At 45.3% G+C, this 22,585-nt stretch overlaps 1 protein-coding gene across 1 annotated transcript in view; it reads left to right on the top strand.

Annotated features, from left to right (window-relative positions):
- The first annotated feature begins 9,374 nt into the window (after window positions 1-9,374).
- The window catches only part of LOC146041450 (uncharacterized), a 55,278-nt gene continuing 42,067 nt past the window's right edge, over window positions 9,375-22,585 (top strand). Inside the window, exons 1-2 of the mRNA XM_083161429.1 lie at window positions 9,375-9,509; window positions 18,535-18,651. Of these exons, the coding sequence (XP_083017555.1) occupies window positions 9,470-9,509; window positions 18,535-18,651 (157 nt within the window). The 5' untranslated portion in view covers window positions 9,375-9,469. The remainder of the gene's footprint in view (window positions 9,510-18,534; window positions 18,652-22,585) is intronic.

Here is a 22,585-nt window from a genome sequence, read left to right as displayed (position 1 = left end):
TTGAAATAATGATTGCAACATAAAGTAGACATATGGTCTTTGTTAGATATTAACTATTTTGAGTGGTATGTTTATTTGTCTCACAAGCAGAAAATGTGACATTTTGCAAATTGCAAAATTTTCCATTTTTTAACGACATTTTGGTATTTTTCACAAAAAAACACAGACTGTATCGACCAAAATTTACCACTAACTTGAAGTACAATGGGTCACGAGAAAACAATCTCAAAATCACTGGGATAAGTAAAAGCAAAAAAAAGTTATCCCCACTTAAGTGAGACATGTCAGATTTGAAAAAAAGGGCTCTGTCATGAAGGCACAAACTGGCTCTGTCATGAAGGGGTTAATGATCTGCGCATGCGTACCATCTCCAATGCGCAGCCGCGAACACTCCACAACGCTTACGGACGGGTCTCTACGTGCGAAAAAACCTGTACGCGAGAGTATGGGCATTGGGGGCGGCATAGGGGCGTGATGAGGGGAGCGGCCGAAATAATGAGGGAAAATGGGCGTAAATATGGGCGTACACGGGGGTGTGCACCAAAAATGAACGGTGCTACTACCGCACGATCGGCTAAAGCACCGTTCATTTCGGACACAAAACAGGCGGCCGCCAACCGCCACCTCAGACCACCCCTACCGATACCGCATGCCAGCGTGCGCCTGGGTTTGCAAATTTACGCTGATTACTACTCAAACACATACACCTGAATGTAATAAGCAATGCTGCAGTCTATTAAGTCCAAACCATGATTTCACTACCTGCAAGCCACACACAGCACTCAAACACATTGGAAGCTTATCTTTCTATACTTCTCTACATTTAAAGGTTTGTTTAATTTAAGGTAAGAATCTTTTTAAGACCTGCTTATATATGCTAAGGTAGCTATTTGCTAAACAGTTATACACATTCACTACGTGCTTTCATAGACTTTACACAGTAGCACACTCAATCTACACAAGTCGACATGTGTCAACGTGTTCACTCTAATACAAACATAGGTTTTGTATTTATGATACAATAACATAAACCACATCTAACACCTACAAAGGATGTTTCAGCAATGTTTTAAGCCCATGCCCACTATTTTGCACACAATCTTTGTATAGTACCCAAAATACAGAACTGTACCACTATCTGATCTGCTATGAATTGGATTTTACTACACTCTGGATGTAAGATGCCACCAATCACATTATTGCACTCACATCTCTCTAACAAAGGATTCCTACATCTGCTTATGACACTGTAAAATCATATATATGTACAAACTTAAACATGTTTGTCCACAAGCAATTTTATCATGTTTGGCCGATTCACACATCTTTTTTTAGGGAGGACACATATGCATTCCTACACAAATGTCCCTTTTGACCCTTGTTTGTCTACCTCACCCACTCCATGAGGAAAGCATTGTTCTGGACCTGCTTTTACCTACTAATGTAGGAGCTACCTCACCTGCACACAAACTGCTTTCTCACCTATTAAGTTGCTCTGCACATGTGCTGACACAAACTAATTAGCAGGGAAAAGTTGGATAGGAACATGTGAATGGCCATGGAGAGGGTTACACATGGGAAACTTCTACCACACTTCAAGAAATGCACAAAAATACCCTGGTCAGTAAGTACACATAAATGTAGTATTTGTTTCACACAAGAAATTACACATACAACAATTGTGTTGTAATTGGGAAAATAAATTTATTTGCTGTTCAGCATCACAGCTTATTTGACACTTTAATGTCATAAAGCAAATAAACAAATAACATATACACAAAAATAAAAAAACAGCCAGAACAAGAGGTTGCATATCTCCAAACATGTGTTACCCTGCAAATGCAATGGTGAAAGAAATGGGGACACCAGAATACGTACTGCAACAACCAGGGTGCATACTAAACAAGATACACACCACCAAAAATTTATCCTGCATTTGTAGAGGTCAAAATAAGAACTTTAATGCCCATGGCACGAAAATGGATCGATGGCCAACTCAGGAAGTGGATGTCCAGTGCAATTTAAACATTTGGGGTCCAACCACAGAGGAAGTGAACCAGGTCTCATTATTTGGGCCCTTTTTTCCCCTTTTTAGATGGGGCCTTGGGGACAGGGGCCTTTGGCTCAGATGGCTTGCGGCGTCTTCCCCTAGTGGACACAGGAGGGTCAGCAGAGGTGGAAGGTTGGGGAGCAGCTTGGGGTGGGCCAGCAGATGGGGGATTGTCCCTTAGGGACCTGGCGGTGGTCAGCAGCTCCGCAAGAATTTCATTCTGGCGGCTGAGTTGTTGGGCAATGCTTTGCATGCCAGCCGCCAGAGTGTCATTCGTGCGGTTGATGGCCTCACACTGCTGCCTGTTTGTGGCCTTCCAACCCGCCAGAAATTCCCCAACCTGCTGCTGACGGACCGCAGCATCCACCCCTTGCTTCTCGATCCTCTCCAGCATCACCATCACGCTGGCATCCCATGTCTCCTGTGGCTGGGGGTGTCGTCTTGGTGGAGGCTGGACCACTTGCTCCACCTGTGGCTCTGCAGAGGAAGATGCTGCCGGTTCATCCTGGGTTTCTGCTTCTTCTAGGATAATAATTGAAAACAATGTCACCATCACATACGCACTAAAAAATATCTTTCAAAATACAATGCATTACTGTGACTTACCATCAAAAGCAGCAGCAAAGACCTCCGCTGGGAGCTCACTATCCATATTGGATATCCCCCTGACCTCGGCCACATCAATTACATCCAAGGCCTCCTGCTCCAGGGGGGTATATTCCAAGGTGTCTGGCATAGGCCCCCTCCCGGTGGACATGCTGTGGTTGTACCGGTCAGTCATCTTCCTCTTCAGTGTCGTTTTGAAGTCTGTCCACCTACAAGTTTAAAAATACAAATATCACCATGAGATATGTGCACCACTGTGCTAGTGAACATCATGACTACGTTACATTTCCTAGTGTGGGTCATCTTATGTTTTTTAGCCATATGTGTCCCACACACACATTAATGTCTCCATTAGGAGGCATTTCATTGTCTCATCTCATTCATTAGGCCACTAAATGCACATACATAGATCACTATGCAGAAATGACATCATCCATGGCCAAATTATGCACCTCCACCTGTTGTGAAACTACACATTCCACCATAGCTTGACAGTGTGGTTATTATGGAGTAATTGAACTATGGGATGGCATACTGGGATGTGTAGTTTCTCACCAGCTACAGCACAGTTTGGTCATTCTTGTTTCAGTAGCATCATATGGAACATGTTACAACAACTCTTTCAAAAACACACTTTCTCTTGTCCCATCACATACTTCACATACTTCACATGAGCAGAACTGTGCCCATAACCTCACATCACACCAATGGTGCATGTTTCATATATCAATGTGGGTTATTAGACATGGTTGTGTTCACATGTGACATTGAAGTGTAGCACTATCTACAAACACACCTTTCTATTATTCTCAAAACATACATGTAACATATGTACACACATATGACATTATCAGGGGGACAAACACACTTGCCTTTTCTTCACCGCTTGCCAATCTCTGACCACTGGTGACACCTGGTTCACTTCCTCTGTGATCTTGTCCCAAAGGTTTCTCCTTGCACTGGCACCCGGCTTCCTGGTTGGCAATTCGATCCATTCGCGTGCTCTGGGCACTAAAATTCTTAATTCTGCCTCTACAAATGCAGGGTTTCTCTTTTTGGTGGTGGTATCCTGCTCAGTACTCACCCTAGATGTTGCAGCTCGTTTTCTGGTGGCCCCAGTTCTCTCACCATGCACCTGCTGGGTCACACCTGTTTGGAGAGATGCAACCTCTTGTTCTGGCTGGTTGCTTGGCCCTTGTGGAGCTGGTGGAGGTTGAACAGGGCCTGTTAGTGAGGGGCCCGCTTGGTCTTGCAGGCTACTCCTCTCTTGGGCCCTCCTTCTCCGCTCCTGTTCCCTCTTGGTCAAAGCTTCAAGCAGGGATTCTGCTGTAGCTCTCTGTAGAGCGTCCTCAGCTGCGGAATCATCTGAGCCAGACATGTTTGCAGCAATTCTGGCCTGCATCTGACTGAATATTTATATGTTAATCTCCCGCCATGAACAAGGGGGCGTATATTTTTCCCCGCAATGTAGTTGCTAATTTACGCCGATATTTCCCGCCGATAATTGCCGCTTAAATTACGCGGGTCTCAACGCACCTGATCATTCATCTGTATATGCACATACACAGGTTGTGGAGCATTGTGTGCTACATCGTGAAATGTGTGCACCTGTCATTCCAATGATGAGTGTTGTCAGCTGGTATCTGTTGTAGTTCGTGTATGCTTTGTGAGTCACATTTCAAAACATCACGTTATAATGCTTTCCTTACATATGTAATGAGTATGAAATTGTCATACACCAACATGTTGCATTGTGCCTTTTTTAGCAGCGTATTTATTAGTAGACGGTTGCGTGTATTATTTTCCGCAGACTGTATATACAGTACGTCTCTCTATACATTGAATGCATGCTGTTGGTTATGGTGTGTGTATATCGGAACGGTCCGCGTAAGTTTCTATTCGCATCCAGTTTGTTAATGTAAGAAGGATTAATAAAGTTAATACTAAACAAACATTTTTTTACACCAATCAGCAAGCACCAAAAGTGATATATGTACCTGCAATTAATAACTGCGCCATTGCCACTATGACTTCAACCAGGGCTAGCGCGTTTTCTACCCAGGAGCTGGTGGCCTTGGTTGAGGTCATGGACCGGCGGCTGGGCCCCAGGGGCCCATATGTGTCCAACATGGACAAGCGGCGGGCGTATAATGCTGCCCGCCGCCTAATATACACCCGGACCGGCGTACAGAGAAGCCTGGCCCAAGTCGAGCGGCGCTGGTCTGACCTGCGCCGGCGCCAGCCAGTCATGCTGAGTTCCATTCGCCGCCATATTGCCCGATGTAAGTTTTTATTAACTAGTATGTCTGCGTTTTTTTGCAAATGATTTCTGTACTTTTTATAAACATGTTCCTGAGTATGTGGGTGTATATGGGGTGTATATGGGGTGTATATGGGGTGTATATGGGGTGTATATGGGTGTATATGGGGTGTATATGGGGTGTATATGGGGTGTATATGGGTGTATATGGGGTGTATATGGGGTGTATATGGGGTGTATATGGGGTGTATATGGGGTGTATAGGGGGTGTATAGGGGGTGTATAGGGGGGGTTTAAGTAGTTGCTCAGTTTTTGGGTGTAGCATATCAATTAGTTTGCATGATAAATGTCTGAAATATAACAGCAATGATAATTTGTAAGGTTATGAGCATGACTAATGTGAATTTTTCTTTCCCCCTTTTTTATGAAACCCAGCCTTCGATTTCTATGCCATCAACATGAACATTTCAGCACGGGCACCCCCCTCCCCAACCCCCACCCAAACCCATACCCCCTCCCCAACCCCCACCCCCTCCCCTACCCCCATCCCCTCCCCACCCCATTTCCAACCCCCCTACACCTCTCCACCACCCACCCCCAAACCTCTCCAATCCCCACTCCAACCCACTACCAGTATCCCAAGTCCTATCCCATCCCCCTTGCTCCTGACCCCCCCAACCACCGCACACCCAACCAGCGGCGAGCAGGATGGCTCAACTAGCCGTAAGTAAATAATGTGTCTAATGTTTACCTACACATTTCTACACATAAACAATCACAACAACCACATATGTGTATCCAACATCAACATATCACTGCAGGGCGACCATGAGGTGTGGCCTGTCCTTCTCCAGGAACAAGGGTCCCCTTGGTGGTTTTTTGGAGTGTGGCCATGGCTCACCCCTTGAATAATTGACATAACAGTACATCCAATGAGATATCCGACATTAGTGGTGTTGTAGTTATGTGGGTCCAGGTGTTGGGTAACTCCACTTCCCAGCATGATGTGCAACATTAATTTATAGATTGTTTTGTTCATAGTGTGTGAGGCCATGCGGATGCATGCTTTACAAACATAGCTTTAGGCCTATAATTTGTACAGCAATGTCCTAAATTTAAAATATTAAGGAGTGCTTAAGCCGCAACAATGTCATAACCCTTAAATAGCACAGCCTAATTGTGAGGTTAGAGGTGAGTCCCCCAAAACAAAACTACCAATTGGGATACAGAAAACATTCATCCAAGAATGAGTAATTTAATTAATGTTATTTACTATGTACAGTATGTGTGTAGTTTTTAGTACTGTGTTTACATCAGACCCATCTTCAATGTAGTTAAAAAATGTTTGTGGCCTTCACACATAACTCACAACTTCTTATTATGTACAAATACAACAAACATTTGTGTATATTATATATATATATTTTTTTATCCCTTCACTACAGACACTGAACAGCACCAGGAGGAGGTGGCAGCCATTATTCGGGAGATCTTCCTGACCCTCCTATATTTGCAGATACTTTTTGGCCTACTGGAGGCCCGCATTTAAGTTTGTTTATTTTTTTTATGTTTGTATTTTAAAATTAAAAATTTCTGTACAGAGAGAAGTTGCCGGTGTTGTTAATCAAAAATATGTTTTGTAAGGGCAGGTACATACAGATGTGTAATGTAAGTTATATTTGTATTTTGATGTGAGGGGTAACGATTGCTGTGTGAATGTGTGTGTTTTTGAGTTAAATAACACAGTGAAAATGCATGAATGTTTAATGTTGTTAGAAGAAAACATCACACATAACATCAGGGTAGGTATACATGTTACACATTTTGGACAAAATAATTATGGACATAATTTAGTACATATACAGAAACACCAACATAACTTGTTTTAAAAGTAACAGCAATGTGGGGACACATAGATAGTGATTAAAATGCCACATTAGTACATAACAAATATACATGTAATGAGGGTTAAAATGTTGTTTTATTAGGGTCTTTATTAAGGTAGACAATTGAGTTAATAGAAAACAATAATTGAATAACAATTAGAATAATTAATTAATTGTCAGAATTGTAGTTGAAAGGCAAGATTTGCAGGTCCATATATGTGAAGGGTATGCCAGCGTGCACGGACGTACGCTCACTCTCACGAGCGGTGACATAAGCTGAGTTTTCTATTGAAAACAATAGGGACCCGTCCGTGCAAGCTGGCGTACGCTCAGATAGCCGCAAGAAGTCGGTGGAAGACGGACGAGAGACGTCCGTAAACGGTGGCGTACGCTCTGTTGTACGCCAGTTGTCGGAGTGTAAGGGCTGGTCCGTCCGTGTACGTTGGCGTACGCTCAATAGTACGCCACTCCCCTTTGACGTTGTTTCTGGCCGTACGTATGCGGCTGATTTGTGGGTGGACTTAACCCCAACGGCCGCGTACGTTAATAGTGAACGTACGCACGTTTGGCCGCTCCGATCAGAATAACCTCCTAAATCACTTCCTGACAAGGAGAGGAAGCTCTAACAGCAGGGTCAGGGAATGCTGCCCTGCTAATGGCTGTGCACGCTGTCACTCAAGGTGATGACAGTAATGAGGACGCTGTGGCTACTCCCTACTAGCTACAGTGGCTTCAGGGGGACAAAGCAGTCTGTAGGCTGCTTGTTGCTAGGGAATATGAAGACAGGACGCTGAGCGCTGCTTTCCAACAAGGGGCACATTAATAGAGGACGGGGCCCACATGCAGTCTCTGTATGGGTCCCCTCCTCTAATGCTACCAGCTCAGTAGACTCTGAGAATGAGGGTCACTAGGAGACCCTATCGCAGTGCCAGAGTCCAGTATGCATGTGCCGGTCTCTGGGGGGACTGACCATTGTCCCAGTGATCTGTGCAACTGGATTTCGTGAACACACAATGATCTATTATAGCTATAAAACACAATGATCTATTATAGCTATGTATGTATATTATATATAAAGTACATACAGTATATATAATATACTGTATGTATGGTCTGGTGAATGCAATATAACAATGCATCAAATAATTGTATTGTAACAATTTAAATTCATTTATCACAATTTTTAATATTTTTTTTTTACAGTGCCAACCCAGAGCTCACAGCTGAATAACGTGACATGCAGCACTTGTACATCGAACACGGCCTCTTGCTCCACCGGACAAACTATTGCATGTACCGGAGCAGAGACTCAGTGCGGCAGTTTGACACAAGTGGTAACAGGTAAGATTGCAAGTTCTATATTGGTATTTTTGCTGCATATTAAGTTGAGAACCTGTAATACCAGCAGTATATTGGCTCCAGAGGTCCTAATTCCTACTCCACTATTGGCCAATTCCACACACAACAGCCATCCAATCAGCTTTATCGAGACACTTAACTGAGTGGTCTTTAGTCACTTTTCCAGGGTCAACCATGGGACGGTGACAGCTTCTGGTAGAACTGATATTTCTGGGACTATGTTTTGATTTTTTTGCTGACACCTTGTTTAGCAGTTAAAATGGAAGAACTGGGGTGGGATGTAATGAATCCCAAGTTTACCGGCCGTGCAGTATGTCTGCAAAACTCAAAACTTTTTTAAAGGGGTACTCATTTGCAAGGTTTTGCCTGGTAAGTAATTGCCCATTTAAAAAACCCGTCCTGCATGACTGCTGAACTAGGGCAAGATACAGGTTTGTGGCCCTCCTCCAAAATCCACAGCACTATATTTTTGTTGCTCATTGCCGCCCGCTTCAATAGAGAACCTTGGCGCATCCGCAGTCTACCAATAAATGCTCAGCTGCGTGACCATCGGCATTGCGTGACCATCGGCATTGCATACAAATCTGTAGGACTTGTGGAAGTAGTGTAATACCTGTGTCACATTTACTGTAATCTGCCCACATACAGGGGATGTGTGTACATACATTATTTACCTACAGTATTCAACCAATGCTCCACTTTGTTTGTGTCGGACGGCCAGAATATCTTTATGGAGCCCCTTGGGCCCTCCTGGTCCCTAGTCAGGTCCATAGGTTGCCATGTGGAAAATCTGCATCTGTGCGGGCCTAATTACACCCGGTTCCTGGACTCATTAATTTAGCAACAATTAAAAGTATAAAATCTGAAAGTCTTCATTTGTTTAAATATTTTGGGTGATGTAATGGAAGATACAATGGGGGGGATTTATTGGATGAGAGATTCAGAAAGTCAGAGCTTTGGTCAGAAATCTCCATTTTTTTTAAAGCAGCAATCATTTAAACTCCAAAACCATTTTGACATTGCATTGTAAATGATTGGTACTTTAATAAAACTGGAGATTTCTTACCAAATGTCTCACTTTCTGAATCTCTCAGCCTATTAAACTTCCCCCATTGTATTAAATAAAATGTATGGTAACGGCCTCATTCAGAGTTGTTTCTTCACTGACAGGAGCTGTGGAAATAACAGCGCTCTCTCTTCCTCACAGGAGCAGTGAATCAAACTACTGCAACCCGTGGCTGCACCACCCCAAGCTTCTGCAACTCTCTTGGGAACATAAGTACTTCTGTAAATGGATTGAATACTGTTATGTCCACATACTGCAGCGGATCGGTCAGTCAAAATATAGGTAAGTCCTCCTACACCAGTCATCATCATCATTACCATTATTATTATCAATTTGGGTTTAATAAAATGGTGTTTAAATGTAGTTTATTTATTATTATAATGGTAGCACTTGGTCTATGCTGGGAAGGAGCACTTGGTCTCCCTCAGAGGCATAGGGTGGATGGCTCCGATGGAGCTCAAGCTCCAGGGGCCAAAGAGGAGAGAGGATGCAACACCGGCCCTCTATCCTCCCTCTTCCACTGTACCGGGTGCCACTAGTGAGGAAAGCTGCACCTCTAGCATCTGTCAGGGGAGCTCAGAGTAACCAGTGCTACCTGGCAGTGCGGAATCTAGGAGTGCTAGTGTGTGGTGCCCCTGAAACGCCTTGGCAACAAGCATGTATCTCTCCCTAGCAACAAACATGTAAGCCCAGTATCAACAATCATGTAACCAATCCTGTTCCCATAACCCCCGTTAACGAGCACGGAACCACCCCTGGTTACGAGCATGTAAAACCCCTCTGGCAATCTGCACACAAACACCCTTGGCAATAAGCATGTAACCCCTCTGTGACTGAGCACATAACCCTTCCTGGCAACTTCCACCAGAAACCATTAATGCACGGAGTAGAACCACTAGAGCACAGGTGCTGGAAGCATGGAGTAGAGCCACTGGGATGCAGGTGCCGGAAGTACGGAGTAGAGCCACTGGGATGCAGGTGCCGGAAGCACGGAGTAGGACCACTGGAGTGCAGGTGCCGGAAGCACAGAGTAGAACCACTGCAGCGCAGGTGCCGGAAGCACGGAGTAGAGCCACTGGGATGCAGGTGCCAGAAGCACGGAGAAGAGCCACTGGGATGCAGGTGCCAGAAGCACGGAGTAGAGCCACTGGGATGTAGGCACGGAGTAGAACCACTGCAGCGCAGGTGCCGGAAGCATGGAGTAGAGCCACTGGGATGCAGGTGCCGGAAGCATGGAGTAAAGCCACTGGGATGCAGGTGCCGGCACCCTTGGCTTGAAGAAGCTGTTTATGAAGGGGTTGGCTTGAAGATGCTGTTTATGCGAAACACGTGTCTCAATGTCTGTAGTGTTAGATAGAGGGCTGCAAATGGGTGCTGATTAATGTATTTTTAATGTTATTGTACTAGACTTGTGCCTACACCCGCACTTATTAGATTGGTACTATATCTGCTGAATCAGTAGTCTGTACATATCTAAGACTATCTGACTTATATGATCTCTCTTGTTTTACCACTAGGGGTCAGAATTTAAATCATACAGTCTTAATAAGCACAGCCACATTACCACCGTCTGTGTCACAAAATCATCTGGGGTGTGCCTAAGCTATATGTCAAATATACAGTTGACACCATGCATACAAACTGATATTTAAGTGACATATTCAGCTCAGTATCAACTGTGGTACATAAATTATATCCAGATCATTAAAAACTGTGTGACAGGTACATGCCCATCTATATGATATAGGGGCATTAATATCATTAAAGCGGTCTCTCCGCCCAAACTGTACCATCCTTATTCATGAATCGAAGTTGCAAAAAGATGTACAACCACCTATGAATTATATATGTAGCTTAAAAACCCCATACATCAGCAGAGTACCTCCTAGTGCCTATACGGGTTCAGCAAGGATCACATAGCCTACCTGCCAGATATCCAGTCAAGCAATACAGCCAATGACATAGAGATATCCGAGACAGACTACTCTTATGTACATCTTGTGCAATATATCCTGGTGAACCATATCCCAAGTCTAGAATCAGCACCATCACCATCAGCCCCATCTACCTACATTTTAAATCTATTTAGCAAATACCTTCTAACAATCTTTTTCACATATGTCATGTATTTGTATGTTGTATGTTCGTCATTTTAACCTCTTCTTGATTTCGCAATTACAGTGGGTGATCCTGAATCCATTTATTATTAAAGATTAATAGGATTCCCCACTTTTGAATAAAATTGGAATATACTCCATTAAAACCGATACAAAAAAAACCTTCTTTCCTGGTGTGCATCCGCCGCAACTACTTTTTCTCTTTTCTTTCGACTATACCTACCTAGTTGATAGGATAGCACCCCCGCTAAAATCCAAAGAATATAGCGGTATTATTCCCAACAGTTCGGGTCTACCAACTTGTGTGCAGATTTCACCCCACCTCTCTCTCCTCACTGTAAGACTGTAATTATTATATTTTATTAGGTGTAGTGATTAATGTACTTTTTAATCCGTCTGTACCCTCTTATTCTCTGTAGATGTTTCTATCCCCCCATATCTGTGTGTATTTCCAGAACCATAGTATTAGACTGTAGATTACATGCTGTTGCCCAAATATGATCAGACAGGAAATGTCCACAGGGGGTGATCCAATTCCCCTGCTATTTACAGGAAGGTTATGTCCATAGGGGGTGATCAGCACACAACGTAATCAGCTGGTGTTTGTTCCTTGTATTTACACTCCTTTGTGCCTTTCTGGACTCTAGTAGACTCTTTGGAACCGGACCCAGCAGGGGGCAGCAGCAGATGGACAGCTTTAGATTACCTGGGGGGATATACCTGTCTCCTTGTATTGACACTCCTTTGCATATCTCTGGTCCCTAGCAGACTCACTGGAACCGGACCCAGCAGGGGGGGCAGCAGCAGATGGACAGCTGCAGCTTGAAGGGGGGGATATACCTGACTATTGAATCCACCAATCCGGACCCAGTGCAAGTCCACTGATAGTTCAGGCACCGTGGGAATTTAGAAGGTTTTAAAATGACTTGTACACATGCCAGCTCCTCATGTTAGTCGCAATCCTGGCCAAGGGGTCAAACTCTGCCAAGGGATCTTGTGGAACACGTTGTTTGCCTGGGGTGGGCATCCTACTATGCTATTGTGTGGAACAACTGCTATCACGGCTGAGTGGAGAGTGATAGTTTTGTGATTTGGAACCGTGATGCTAAAAAGGACTTGGACTGCTACCTGGATATTTCTATGCTACATTTTGCCTCTTGCTCCTGTCCTTATCTACTTGTGTGTGCTGTGATAAAAATAAACCATATTTTGGTTTGATCTGCTCGGTGTCTGAGTGATTGAGAAACCGGTAACCTCACATTTGGCGGCAGCGACAGTGGGATCATTCAGACACCAACCATCGAGCACAGAAAGCACAGAGAACAGAGGATAAGACCATATGTAAGGAAACGGAAAATGCAGTATATCTGGGAGTACTGGGAAGAAGCTCAGCAGATGATCAGTGGGTGGAGAGTATCCAGCACACAGGACAAGTTGTGTTACCTGGGGGATGCATTCCTGCACTGTAAAGGTGAGGCCACCTCGTGGAATCTGCTGGGGGAGCCAGAGTTTGTAGAATTTACAGAGGAAGTGATTGCTACAGTTACCCAAATGCTACAAAGAGGACAATATTCTGAGGCTGAAGGACAAGTCCAGAATAAATTGATGTCCCAGATAGAGCCAGAGGAAAGGTCCAGAATGGGGCTACTGCAATCTGGGCAGACAACCGAGGGGTCCGCCACAGACTTATCTGGTACCATGAGAGAAGGGTCGTTTCTAGGGGGGCCCCTAACTGCCCTTGAAGAAATTAGTATGGAGGAGCTGATAGCAGAATGTCAGCTGCGAGGTATACCCGTCCACAGGGCTATTTTTGTGCAGGCTCCAGCAGGAACTGTGGCCCTTATTCTAGTTCACTCTTTCTGACAAAATATTTCTTAGATGGACAAAACCATGTGCACTACAGGTGAGGCAGGTGTTACTTGTGCAGAGATAATTAGATTTGGGTGGGGTTTTACACCTGCCTCACCTGCAGTGCACGTGGTTTTGTCCATCTAAGAAATATTTTGTCAGAAAGAGTAAACTAGAATAAGGGCCACAGTTCCTGCTAGAGCCTGTACAAAAATAGCCCTGCCCGTCCAATCCTGCACACGCAGGGAAATCATCCAGCAGATCCTTCAAGATCAGGGGGGTCCTACAAAAGCATTTACTGATTGTCGGGCATGGATCCTCAATTTCGGTGCACAGCTGAGTGTGTGGGAACAATTGGAGTGTCTGGAGGAGTGCTTTATTGTGGCAGAGGAAGAGGCGACTGATCACGGGCTCCTGGACACCCCAGCATGGGAAGACCAGTGTCGCAGGGTGGCTGATGAAAGGCACCGTCTGCAACAGCTTCTCCCACAGCCTAGGGAAGAAGCTGGTCAGTGTTCTATACTGGGGGAGGTTATCCAAAAAGTGAAGGAAGTGGGGTCCGTTAGCCAGGCACCCCAGGAGGAGCTGCACTACAGCTTCCCTTTTGCTGAGGTGGAAGATGGAGAATTATTAACCTGTTGCCAGGGGATCTATGAGGACTGCGTCCAAGAAGAGATCACCGTGGTTAGAGGAGTATTCACCAACATCCAGGCCACAAGAATACCAGTCACAGATGACGTCTTGTTTCAGGCTGCCCAGCATACTCGGCTGGGGAAGGAGGTTATCCAGGAGGAGGAGGTGTGCGCAGAAGTAGCTGCAGGTGGGAGACTGGCTTTTCAGGGGACAGTGCTGGCACAGCCTGTCCTGCAGCCACCCGCTGAATTGTTCCTGATGGAGGGTCCCTCCTCAGCCCTGGGCATTGCGACCAAATGCTGTACTGAAATTTGCCATGCCCCTAGTTTGGGTTTGAGGGAGGAAGGATGTGACAGAGTGGCGGAAGTGCCAGGGCCAGAGCCCCGATATTGGCCTGCCATTTGGCAGATGTTCCTTGTGCAAGAGGGGGAGGTGGAAAGTGCTCCCTGCCCCATTAGGCCAGAGGCAAAAGTATTAGTACACCCGATAGGTGTGCCCAGTGTAAAAGGTTACAATGTTGCAGAGAGGGGGTACCCAGCATCTGAAGAAGAGGAATTGCTAAATCCCTTGTTAGTTCAAATGTATAACTTAGATTGTGATATTGCCCTTGCTGATTCTGCAAACCAGCCGCCTTTTACAAGATGGGTTTGGTATGATGTCACACTGTGGGACTCAGGTGGTACATCCAAACCTCAGATTCTCCGCTCTGCATCCCACTACAGGTTGTTATCGGTTCCTGAACAACTTGGTACAGGGACTAAAATAGTAGGGGAAGGAATGTGAAGTTATCAGACTCACTGAAAGACTGTAATTATTATATTTTATTAGGTGTAGTGATTAATGTACTTTTTAGTCCGTCTGTACCCTCTTATTCTCCGTAGATGTTTCTATCCCCCCATATCTGTGTGTATTTCCAGAACCATAGTATTAGACTGTAGATCAGATGCTGTTGCCCAAATATGATCAGACAGGAAATGTCCACAGGGGGTGATCCAATTCCCCTGCTATTTACAGGAAGGTTATGTCCACAGGGGGTGATTAGCACACAACGTAATCAGCTGGTGTTTGTTCCTTGTATTTACACTCCTTTGTGCCTTGTGGACTCTAGTAGACTCTTTGGAACCGGACCCAGCAGGGGGGTAGCAGCAGATGGACAGCTGTAGATTAGCTAGGGGGATATACCTGACTCCTTGTATTGACACTCCTTTGCATATCTCTGGTCCCTAGCAGACTCACTGGAACCGGACCCAGCAGGGGGGGCAGCAGCAGATGGACAGCTGCAGCTTGATGGGGGGGATATACCTGACTCTTGAATCCACCAATCCGGACCCAGTGCAAGTCCACTGATAGTTCAGGCACCGTGGGAATTTAGTAGGTTTTAAAATGACTTGTACACATGCCAGCTCCTCATGATAGTCGTAATCCTGGCCAAGGGGTCAAACTCTGCCAAAGGATCTTCTGGAACACGTCGTTTGCCTGGGGTGGGCATCCTACTACGCTATTGTGTGGAACATCTGCTATCACGGCTGAGTGGAGAGTGATAGTTTTGTGATTTGGAACCGTGATGCTAAAAAGGACTTGGATTGCTACCTGGATGTTTCTATGCTACATTTTGCCTCTTGCTCCTGTCTTTATCTACTTGTGTGTGCTGTGATAAAAATAAACCGTATATTGGTTTGATCTGCTGGTGTCTGAGTGATTGAGGAACCGGTAACCTCACACTGGAAGATCACAGGAGCAGCAGTCTTGGAAGCACACATGTATGGAAACGCTGGGAGTTCACAGGAGCAGCAGTCTAGGAAGCACACAGGTATGGAGACGCTGGTGCAGGTACACACTGGGAGATAACAGGAGAACCAGTCTTGGAAGTACACAGGTATGGAGACACTGATGCAGGTACACACTGAGAAGCACGCAGGTATGGAGACGCTGGTGCAGGTACACACTGGGAGAAAACAGGAACACAGTTTTGGAAGCACACAGGTGTGGGAACGCTGGTGCAGGAACACACTGGGAAGCACACAGGTATGGAGACGCTGGTGCAGGTACACACTGGGAGATAACAGGAGCAGCAGACTTGGAAGCACACAGGTGTGGGAACGCTGGTGCAGGTGTAATGTACTTCTTAGATAAGTATAATTTTAATAATGTACCACTTGTTTTGTCAATAGATTATTTTATGAAGGGTAATATATTTATATTAAGAGTAAGAGATAACAACATAAATATTATAACACCGTTACAATGCAAGAAATTGTACTCCAACACAACACAGGTTTTATTATACTAGAATGAATCTACCTTCTCATTGGTTACCTCTGATGCCAGTATAACCTGAATTAAAAGGGTTAACCCACTATGCACAGTAAAGGTGGCCATACACACACAGATTTATCTTCAGATCTGGCTGGTTGGAACAAAAACATGGTTATGGATGAGAGCAAATGACAGTTGACCATTTGCTTGGAAATGCTGGAAAACTGACAAACTGTCACTCATCCATAACCATGTTTTTGTTCCAACCAGCCATATCTGCAGATAAATCTTACTAGTGTATGGGCACCTTAAGGAGAATATGTACAGATACAAAGTCACACGTTAAATGCTTTCAGTTACTGTAACCACATTTATGAAACTGCTAACTATTTTCATAGTAGAACAATTAATGGTCCCTAAACACAGTAAGGGGTTTTCTGCAATAATCTTTGCATTCAAGTTTTCTTAAAAAGGTCATCTAAGCGAATAAATAATAAGATTATAGAAATAGTCACTGTTTGTACGATTCCGGTAAAACATTTCCTAAGTTTCCTAGACAGTGTAGTTAGTCTGTAGTTTTTCCGTTGCGTGCACGTTTGTAAGACTTCCGGTGGGGGAAAAGTCAGTTATACTCTTAGTAATTCAGCTGTATGCCAATCTGTTTACAGGTTAAAATAAATATTTTTGAACAAATCAGTTGCTGCTGGGTAAACTTTAATGTGACTTCCCTTATACAATCCTCACTAATTGTAGAAGAGCTGAGGTGATTAGTTCATAAAAGGTGCCTCTGTGCCAGGCACAAAGCTGTTTTCTGTCTTTGGCCAATATTACATACTTTGCTTCAGACACTAAATGTTATTTTCAATGAGGCACTGACTGTACTGTTCCTATAGAAGCAACTCTGGCTTTGAGAATATTGTACATATTTGTTTCCGCTAAAGCTCAGTTTAGTATTTAATGTAGCTGTCTGACACTGTGTAAAAACCTACGGCTTGCAGGTGATCCCTTTTTCCTGACATCTGTGCAGGGTATCTACAGACTGCAGCTATGCCCTCCTCTCTTTATAAGGATATCCAGGTTTTACCTCATAACCTGCCTACTTTCACTGTCGGTTGCTGGAGGCCTTATGGTGCTGTCCATATTGCTCCTTCTGCCTCTGTCAGTCTCTGTACTACTCAAGGTGGATGCTGATATTGAAGACGACCTCACTCTCACTGCATGTCTTTCAGCGCTGGGGGCCCCAGATCACATCTTCCTGGGATGTGGCCCCACACAGCCTCCATTGGTGGTTACACAGCTGCACCTATTCTCACTGGTCTCATCATCGCCTCAGACTGCCCTGCCCAACTGCTGCTCACTATAAACTGTCATCCTTTGACCCTGATCATGTGACCAGCTCCTGACCTCTGCAACAGTTGCAGAGGCTGCTGGGAATTGTCTACCTGAGAAATTAACAGACATGTGTGTAACAAAGCATCATGTCAGACATACAGTAAAACATCGCAGGAGCAGGGTATTACACAGGTACTCACTGAGAAGCACACAGGTATGGAAACGCTGTTGCCGGTACACACTGGGAGATCACAGGAGCAGCAGACTTGGAAGCACACAGGTGTGGGAACGCTGGTGCAGGTACACACTGGGAGATAACAGGAGCAGCAGACTTGGAAGCACACAGGTGTGAGAACCCTGGTGCAGGTACTCACTGAGAAGCACGCAGGTATGGAGACGCTGGTGCCAGTACACACTGGGAGAAAACAGGAGCAGCAGACTTGGAAGCACACAGGTGTGGGAATGCTGGTGCAGGTACACACTGGGAAGCACACAGGTATGGAGACACTGGTGCAGGTACACACTGGGAAGCATGCAGGTATGGAGACGCTGGTGCAGGTACACACTGGGAGATAACAGGAACACAGTCTTGGAAACACCCAGGTATGGAGACGCTGGTGCAGGAACACACTGGTGAGCACAGGTCGCAGGTTACCTCCTGGGAAGAGATACCGAAGCACTGGCGTCTACTGGGAGTCAGGTGAGGGATTAAATCCCCCGGGCATGTTCCTGATTGGACGAGCGGGGAAGTCTGAGTGAAAGCCATTGGGTGGCCACGGAAAGATGGCAGCGCCCCATAGGATACAGGACCACGGCAACATGGCGCCTGGGAGTGGAGACCAACAACTCCAGAAGATGACAGGCACGGCCGACGGAACACAGCAGGACTCCTCTGGCCGCTACCAAAATGGAGGGAACGGAGGCCCTGCCGGCGGACCCGGACCAGTAAGTGCTGCTTGTGTCCAACGGTCGAGACAAATATGCTGTATTGCACTTATACCTTTTGTACTAATATTTTGGTTTGCATTTATTATGCCTGTCTTACTAATCTTTAAAATATAGATTTTTGTTTGTTACCTCACAATGTACTAATAATACTTATAATGTATTTTCTATTGTAGGTTCTTCTCTCTCATGTTACAGTTACTATTTTTTCGGTGGTACTTCCATCCTAGATACAGAGACCTGCTCCTCTGGTGATGTCTGTATGTTTGCCTACTCTATGATATCATACACAGGTATGTCACTAACTAGACTGCATTCCTCTCAACTGTCCTGATTACATCGCAGTTTCCCGCCGGCGGAGGTGGTGGTGGGGGGGTAGATGGGCCTGTTGGTGATCACTGAATATCACCTTGGTAAAAAGCAGTCAAGGGCTATGGCCATGCCCCCAAAATTACAAAAAAAGGGTTTAGTTGCCAGGCCACGTCCCCTTCACCACAGGCCATGCCCACATCTCCCGTGGCTCCAACCCCTTTTTTGGACCAGAATTGTGCAGATATATGGCAGACACCAGGGTGATGATGGGTACTGATTGCAGTGGGTACCACAAGCACAAGCTCTGCTAAAATAGGAACAATCCACTAGAAACACCTCCCAGCCCAGATCCTCACTCTGAGGTCTCCGAACTGGGGACGTAAAAGGTGGAAAAATGGAGAGATGTAAGAGATATTAAATATAAGATATAAGGGGGGGGGGGGGGGGGTCAGGCTGCAGCACAGTCTAAAATTTATATAGGGGAGCCGCACCAACTGTCATTGAGTCAAAAAAGCAAGCAGAAAATGTATCTCTAGAGAGCGCAAGAAACACTGAAAAATTTAGCTGTATAAAGATACAAATTTATTTAAGCATGATTATCGTACATATTACATTTAATAAAATATATATATACATATATATATATATATATATATATATATATATATATATATATATATATATATATACAAAATATAATACAGTGCGCAAATGAAAAAATGTCAATATTACGGTATTAAATACTAGTCCTTTTAGACACAGTCCTAAGTCGGTTCCTTAATCGACACAGGTGAGTCACAGCTCCACGCTGTTTTAGTGCACTTGCTTTGTTCAAGCCGGCAGCTCCACACAAATGAACACAAGGTGTTCTCCCGAATCCAAGAAGCGGGATTTGTTTGATCTAGAAAAGATAAATGTGGGCGCTCCAATGGTGCAAAGATTACCACTTTTAAAAAAATGGATTTTTATTCAATTGTAAGACCTACTATGGAATAAATTGGTCTTGTTTTACCTGCACCTGCGAGTCCTCGAGTGCCCAGTCATTTCTTCTATATATTCTGTGGGCAGTGCTACGTTGCTGCCCTCTGCAAGTTGGCACCGGGGCAAGGTATTGTGTTCAGCTGATGTAAGCCCAGAGTGACGGCCCTTCCGGAGTTCTATTGTTGTGTGCACATACTGTCTTTGTACAAGACACTGGTGTGCATTCAGGACTGAGCACCTGGCATGCTGCGTTATTTTGTTCACTTTCACCTCCATCCCTGTGTGCGTGTGAAGCACTCAGGTTGATCAGACCTCCCCCTAGCTTTTGGGGTTGCAGGTCAGGCTCTGGGAGGATTCCCATTAGCCCTATTTTCGCTGCAGACCTCTTGGACGATGACCAGCACAGATCCAGAGTTTCCAGCAGCGGCTGCATATGTTCTACAATGCGATAACATCGACCACTTCAGCTATTCCGAGAATGAGATTGCGGATATCTTGCTGAAAGAATCAGCGTTTGATGAAACCACACCCAATACGAATGATGACCTGTATAAAGAGCTTTTCAAGCTGAAAAAGAGGGAACTTGATTTTCTCTATCACGGACGCACTCTATCGGACTATTATCGTAATAAGCAGATTCCGAGGGGGTTCCGGGTTCACAATACCCCTACGATAGGCCGCTATAGTGTACCCTTCTGTAAAAAATGGATCTCAATCCTGAATAAGTGTTCTATGGACCTTATTTTGTTAGTGATAGAAGAGTCCACAAAGGAGTACAATTCTACAAGAGAGAAGATTGCCAGCTTTGAGGCTCTCAACGTGCCTACCCTCATCGCTGATTCCAGCAATAAATGGCTGGATAAACTCAAAACCCAACTTGAGACATATAAGTCTGATCTATTGCGTTTCAAGAAAGAGAAGCTCAGAAAAGTCCAACTTGATTACGAGCAACACGCTGTATACCCCTGGCTTGGCAGCTCCTCTAGACCATTCACTCGCACCAGGACTGGTGGGCGCTTTACACCACGCCATCGTTTCCAAGAGTCCAGTACCTCGGGTAGCGACACAGATTCCATCCAGAGAAACAGGCCACAATCCAACCGCGGTCCCAGCCCTTTAGGGGTCAATACCAGGACCGGCGGCAGGACCGGCCTAAAAAATCCACAAGAAGAGGTGGCCAAAACCGACGCCAAAAGTACAAAAAAGAAGCCGCCCAGGGGCCAGCGGACCTAATCTTTAATTTGTCATCGACTCCCCTGACGTCAGCTGAGATGGGGATATTGAGTAAAGGTTTGTCATTTGTGCCCGCCCGAGGGCCTGATAAATTCAACTGGAAAGTTGACTCCTTCAAGTTTCAGAGGAATCTGAAATTGAAGGAATTTTTTTCAAAACAGCAGATATCACAACCAGAGGAAGCACTTCCCATGGCAATTAGAAATCTGGGACAGAGATCTAAATTTGATCCCCTATCATCTAACGTTTCCATCAAGACGTTTCATCGCCTCATGGACTCTGCTCTTCCGCATCCCCTCCCTCAGGTACATTCCAATCTCACACAGGCTGAACGGTCAGCACTTAAAGCCTTGAGCCAGAGGACTGACATCATAATACGGGGAGCGGATAAGGGGGGAGCGGTGGTGGTTATGGACACTAGTCATTACAGAAGCGACTGTTACAGGTTGCTTCAGGACACCCAAACCTATGAAAAACTACAGGGTGATCCCACGATCAGATTTAAGAATGTCCTTGATACACTGCTGAGTACAGCAGTCAGGGAAGGGGTCATCTCAGAGGTGGTGGGCAAGAAGTTGGGCACACAATTTCCGGTCACTCCCATCTTCTACACCATCCCTAAAATACATAAGGATGCCCAGCGGCCCCCTGGCAGACCCATCATCTCTGCGAGGGGGTCGCTGTGCGAGCCTATAGCTATCTACCTCGACACATTCCTCCAGCCGTGCATACAGCTTTTGCCCACCTACCTGAGGGATTCCACGTCCCTATTGCAAAAATTTCTTTCCATCACTTCGGTGCAGGATGATACAGTGCTGGCAACACTGGATGTTGCCAGCCTGTATACCTGCATTCCTCATAGTGATGGTATCCAAGCTGTGGTTAACTTGATACAGGGCAATTCTGCATACCTGGGACCAGCTGTTGTGTTCTACACCAAGTTATTGGAGTACACGTTGTCTCATAACTATTTTTATTTTGATGGTGGGTACTATTTGCAAAGGACGGGGTGTGCCATGGGTTCCGCGGTGGCCCCGTCCTTTGCAAATGCCTACATGTGGCAGCTTGAGCAGGAGCTCATTTTGTATAACCCCGTGGTCGAGCCGTATGTCAAGGTATATGTGTGGTATATTGATGACTTGTACATTATGTGGAATGGGCCTATTCAGCCCTTATGTGACTTGGTCGACACACAAAATGCATCAGCACACCCAGTCAAGTTGACACTGACCACCAGCACTTCTGAGATTGCATTCCTTGACATCCTCATCTCCATCACGGCAGGCCAGCTGCACACTTCACTATACGTCAAACCAACTGACCGCAATACAATCTTGAGACACAACAGCTCACATCCACGTAACACGGTGGAGAGCCTTCCATACTCTCAGTTTTTAAGAGTATGTAGGATAACAGACACTGTCCCCGAAACCCACCACCAATTGGACATCATGCAGCAGAAGTTTGAGGACAGGGGCTACCCCAGGCAGGACCTTCTTAAGGCCAAGGCCAGGGCCCTGTCGTGCGAACGTTCCACGCTCATTGCAGGAGCGATACCTAAAGTCAGGAAGCCATGTATTCCATGGGTTAATGACTTTAGCTCCACCAGCCGTATGACCACCAGTAAAGTAAAAAACTGGTGGGAAATTGTTCGCTCAGATCCCGACTTACCGGTGTTCAGAGATACCAAGCTGATGCCGA

The sequence above is a fragment of the Crinia signifera genome, chromosome 19 (assembly GCF_055691185.1).
Source record: "Crinia signifera chromosome 19, ASM5569118v1, whole genome shotgun sequence".
Lineage (NCBI taxonomy): Eukaryota > Metazoa > Chordata > Amphibia > Anura > Myobatrachidae > Crinia > Crinia signifera.
This window is presented reverse-complemented; position numbering and strand designations above follow the sequence as displayed.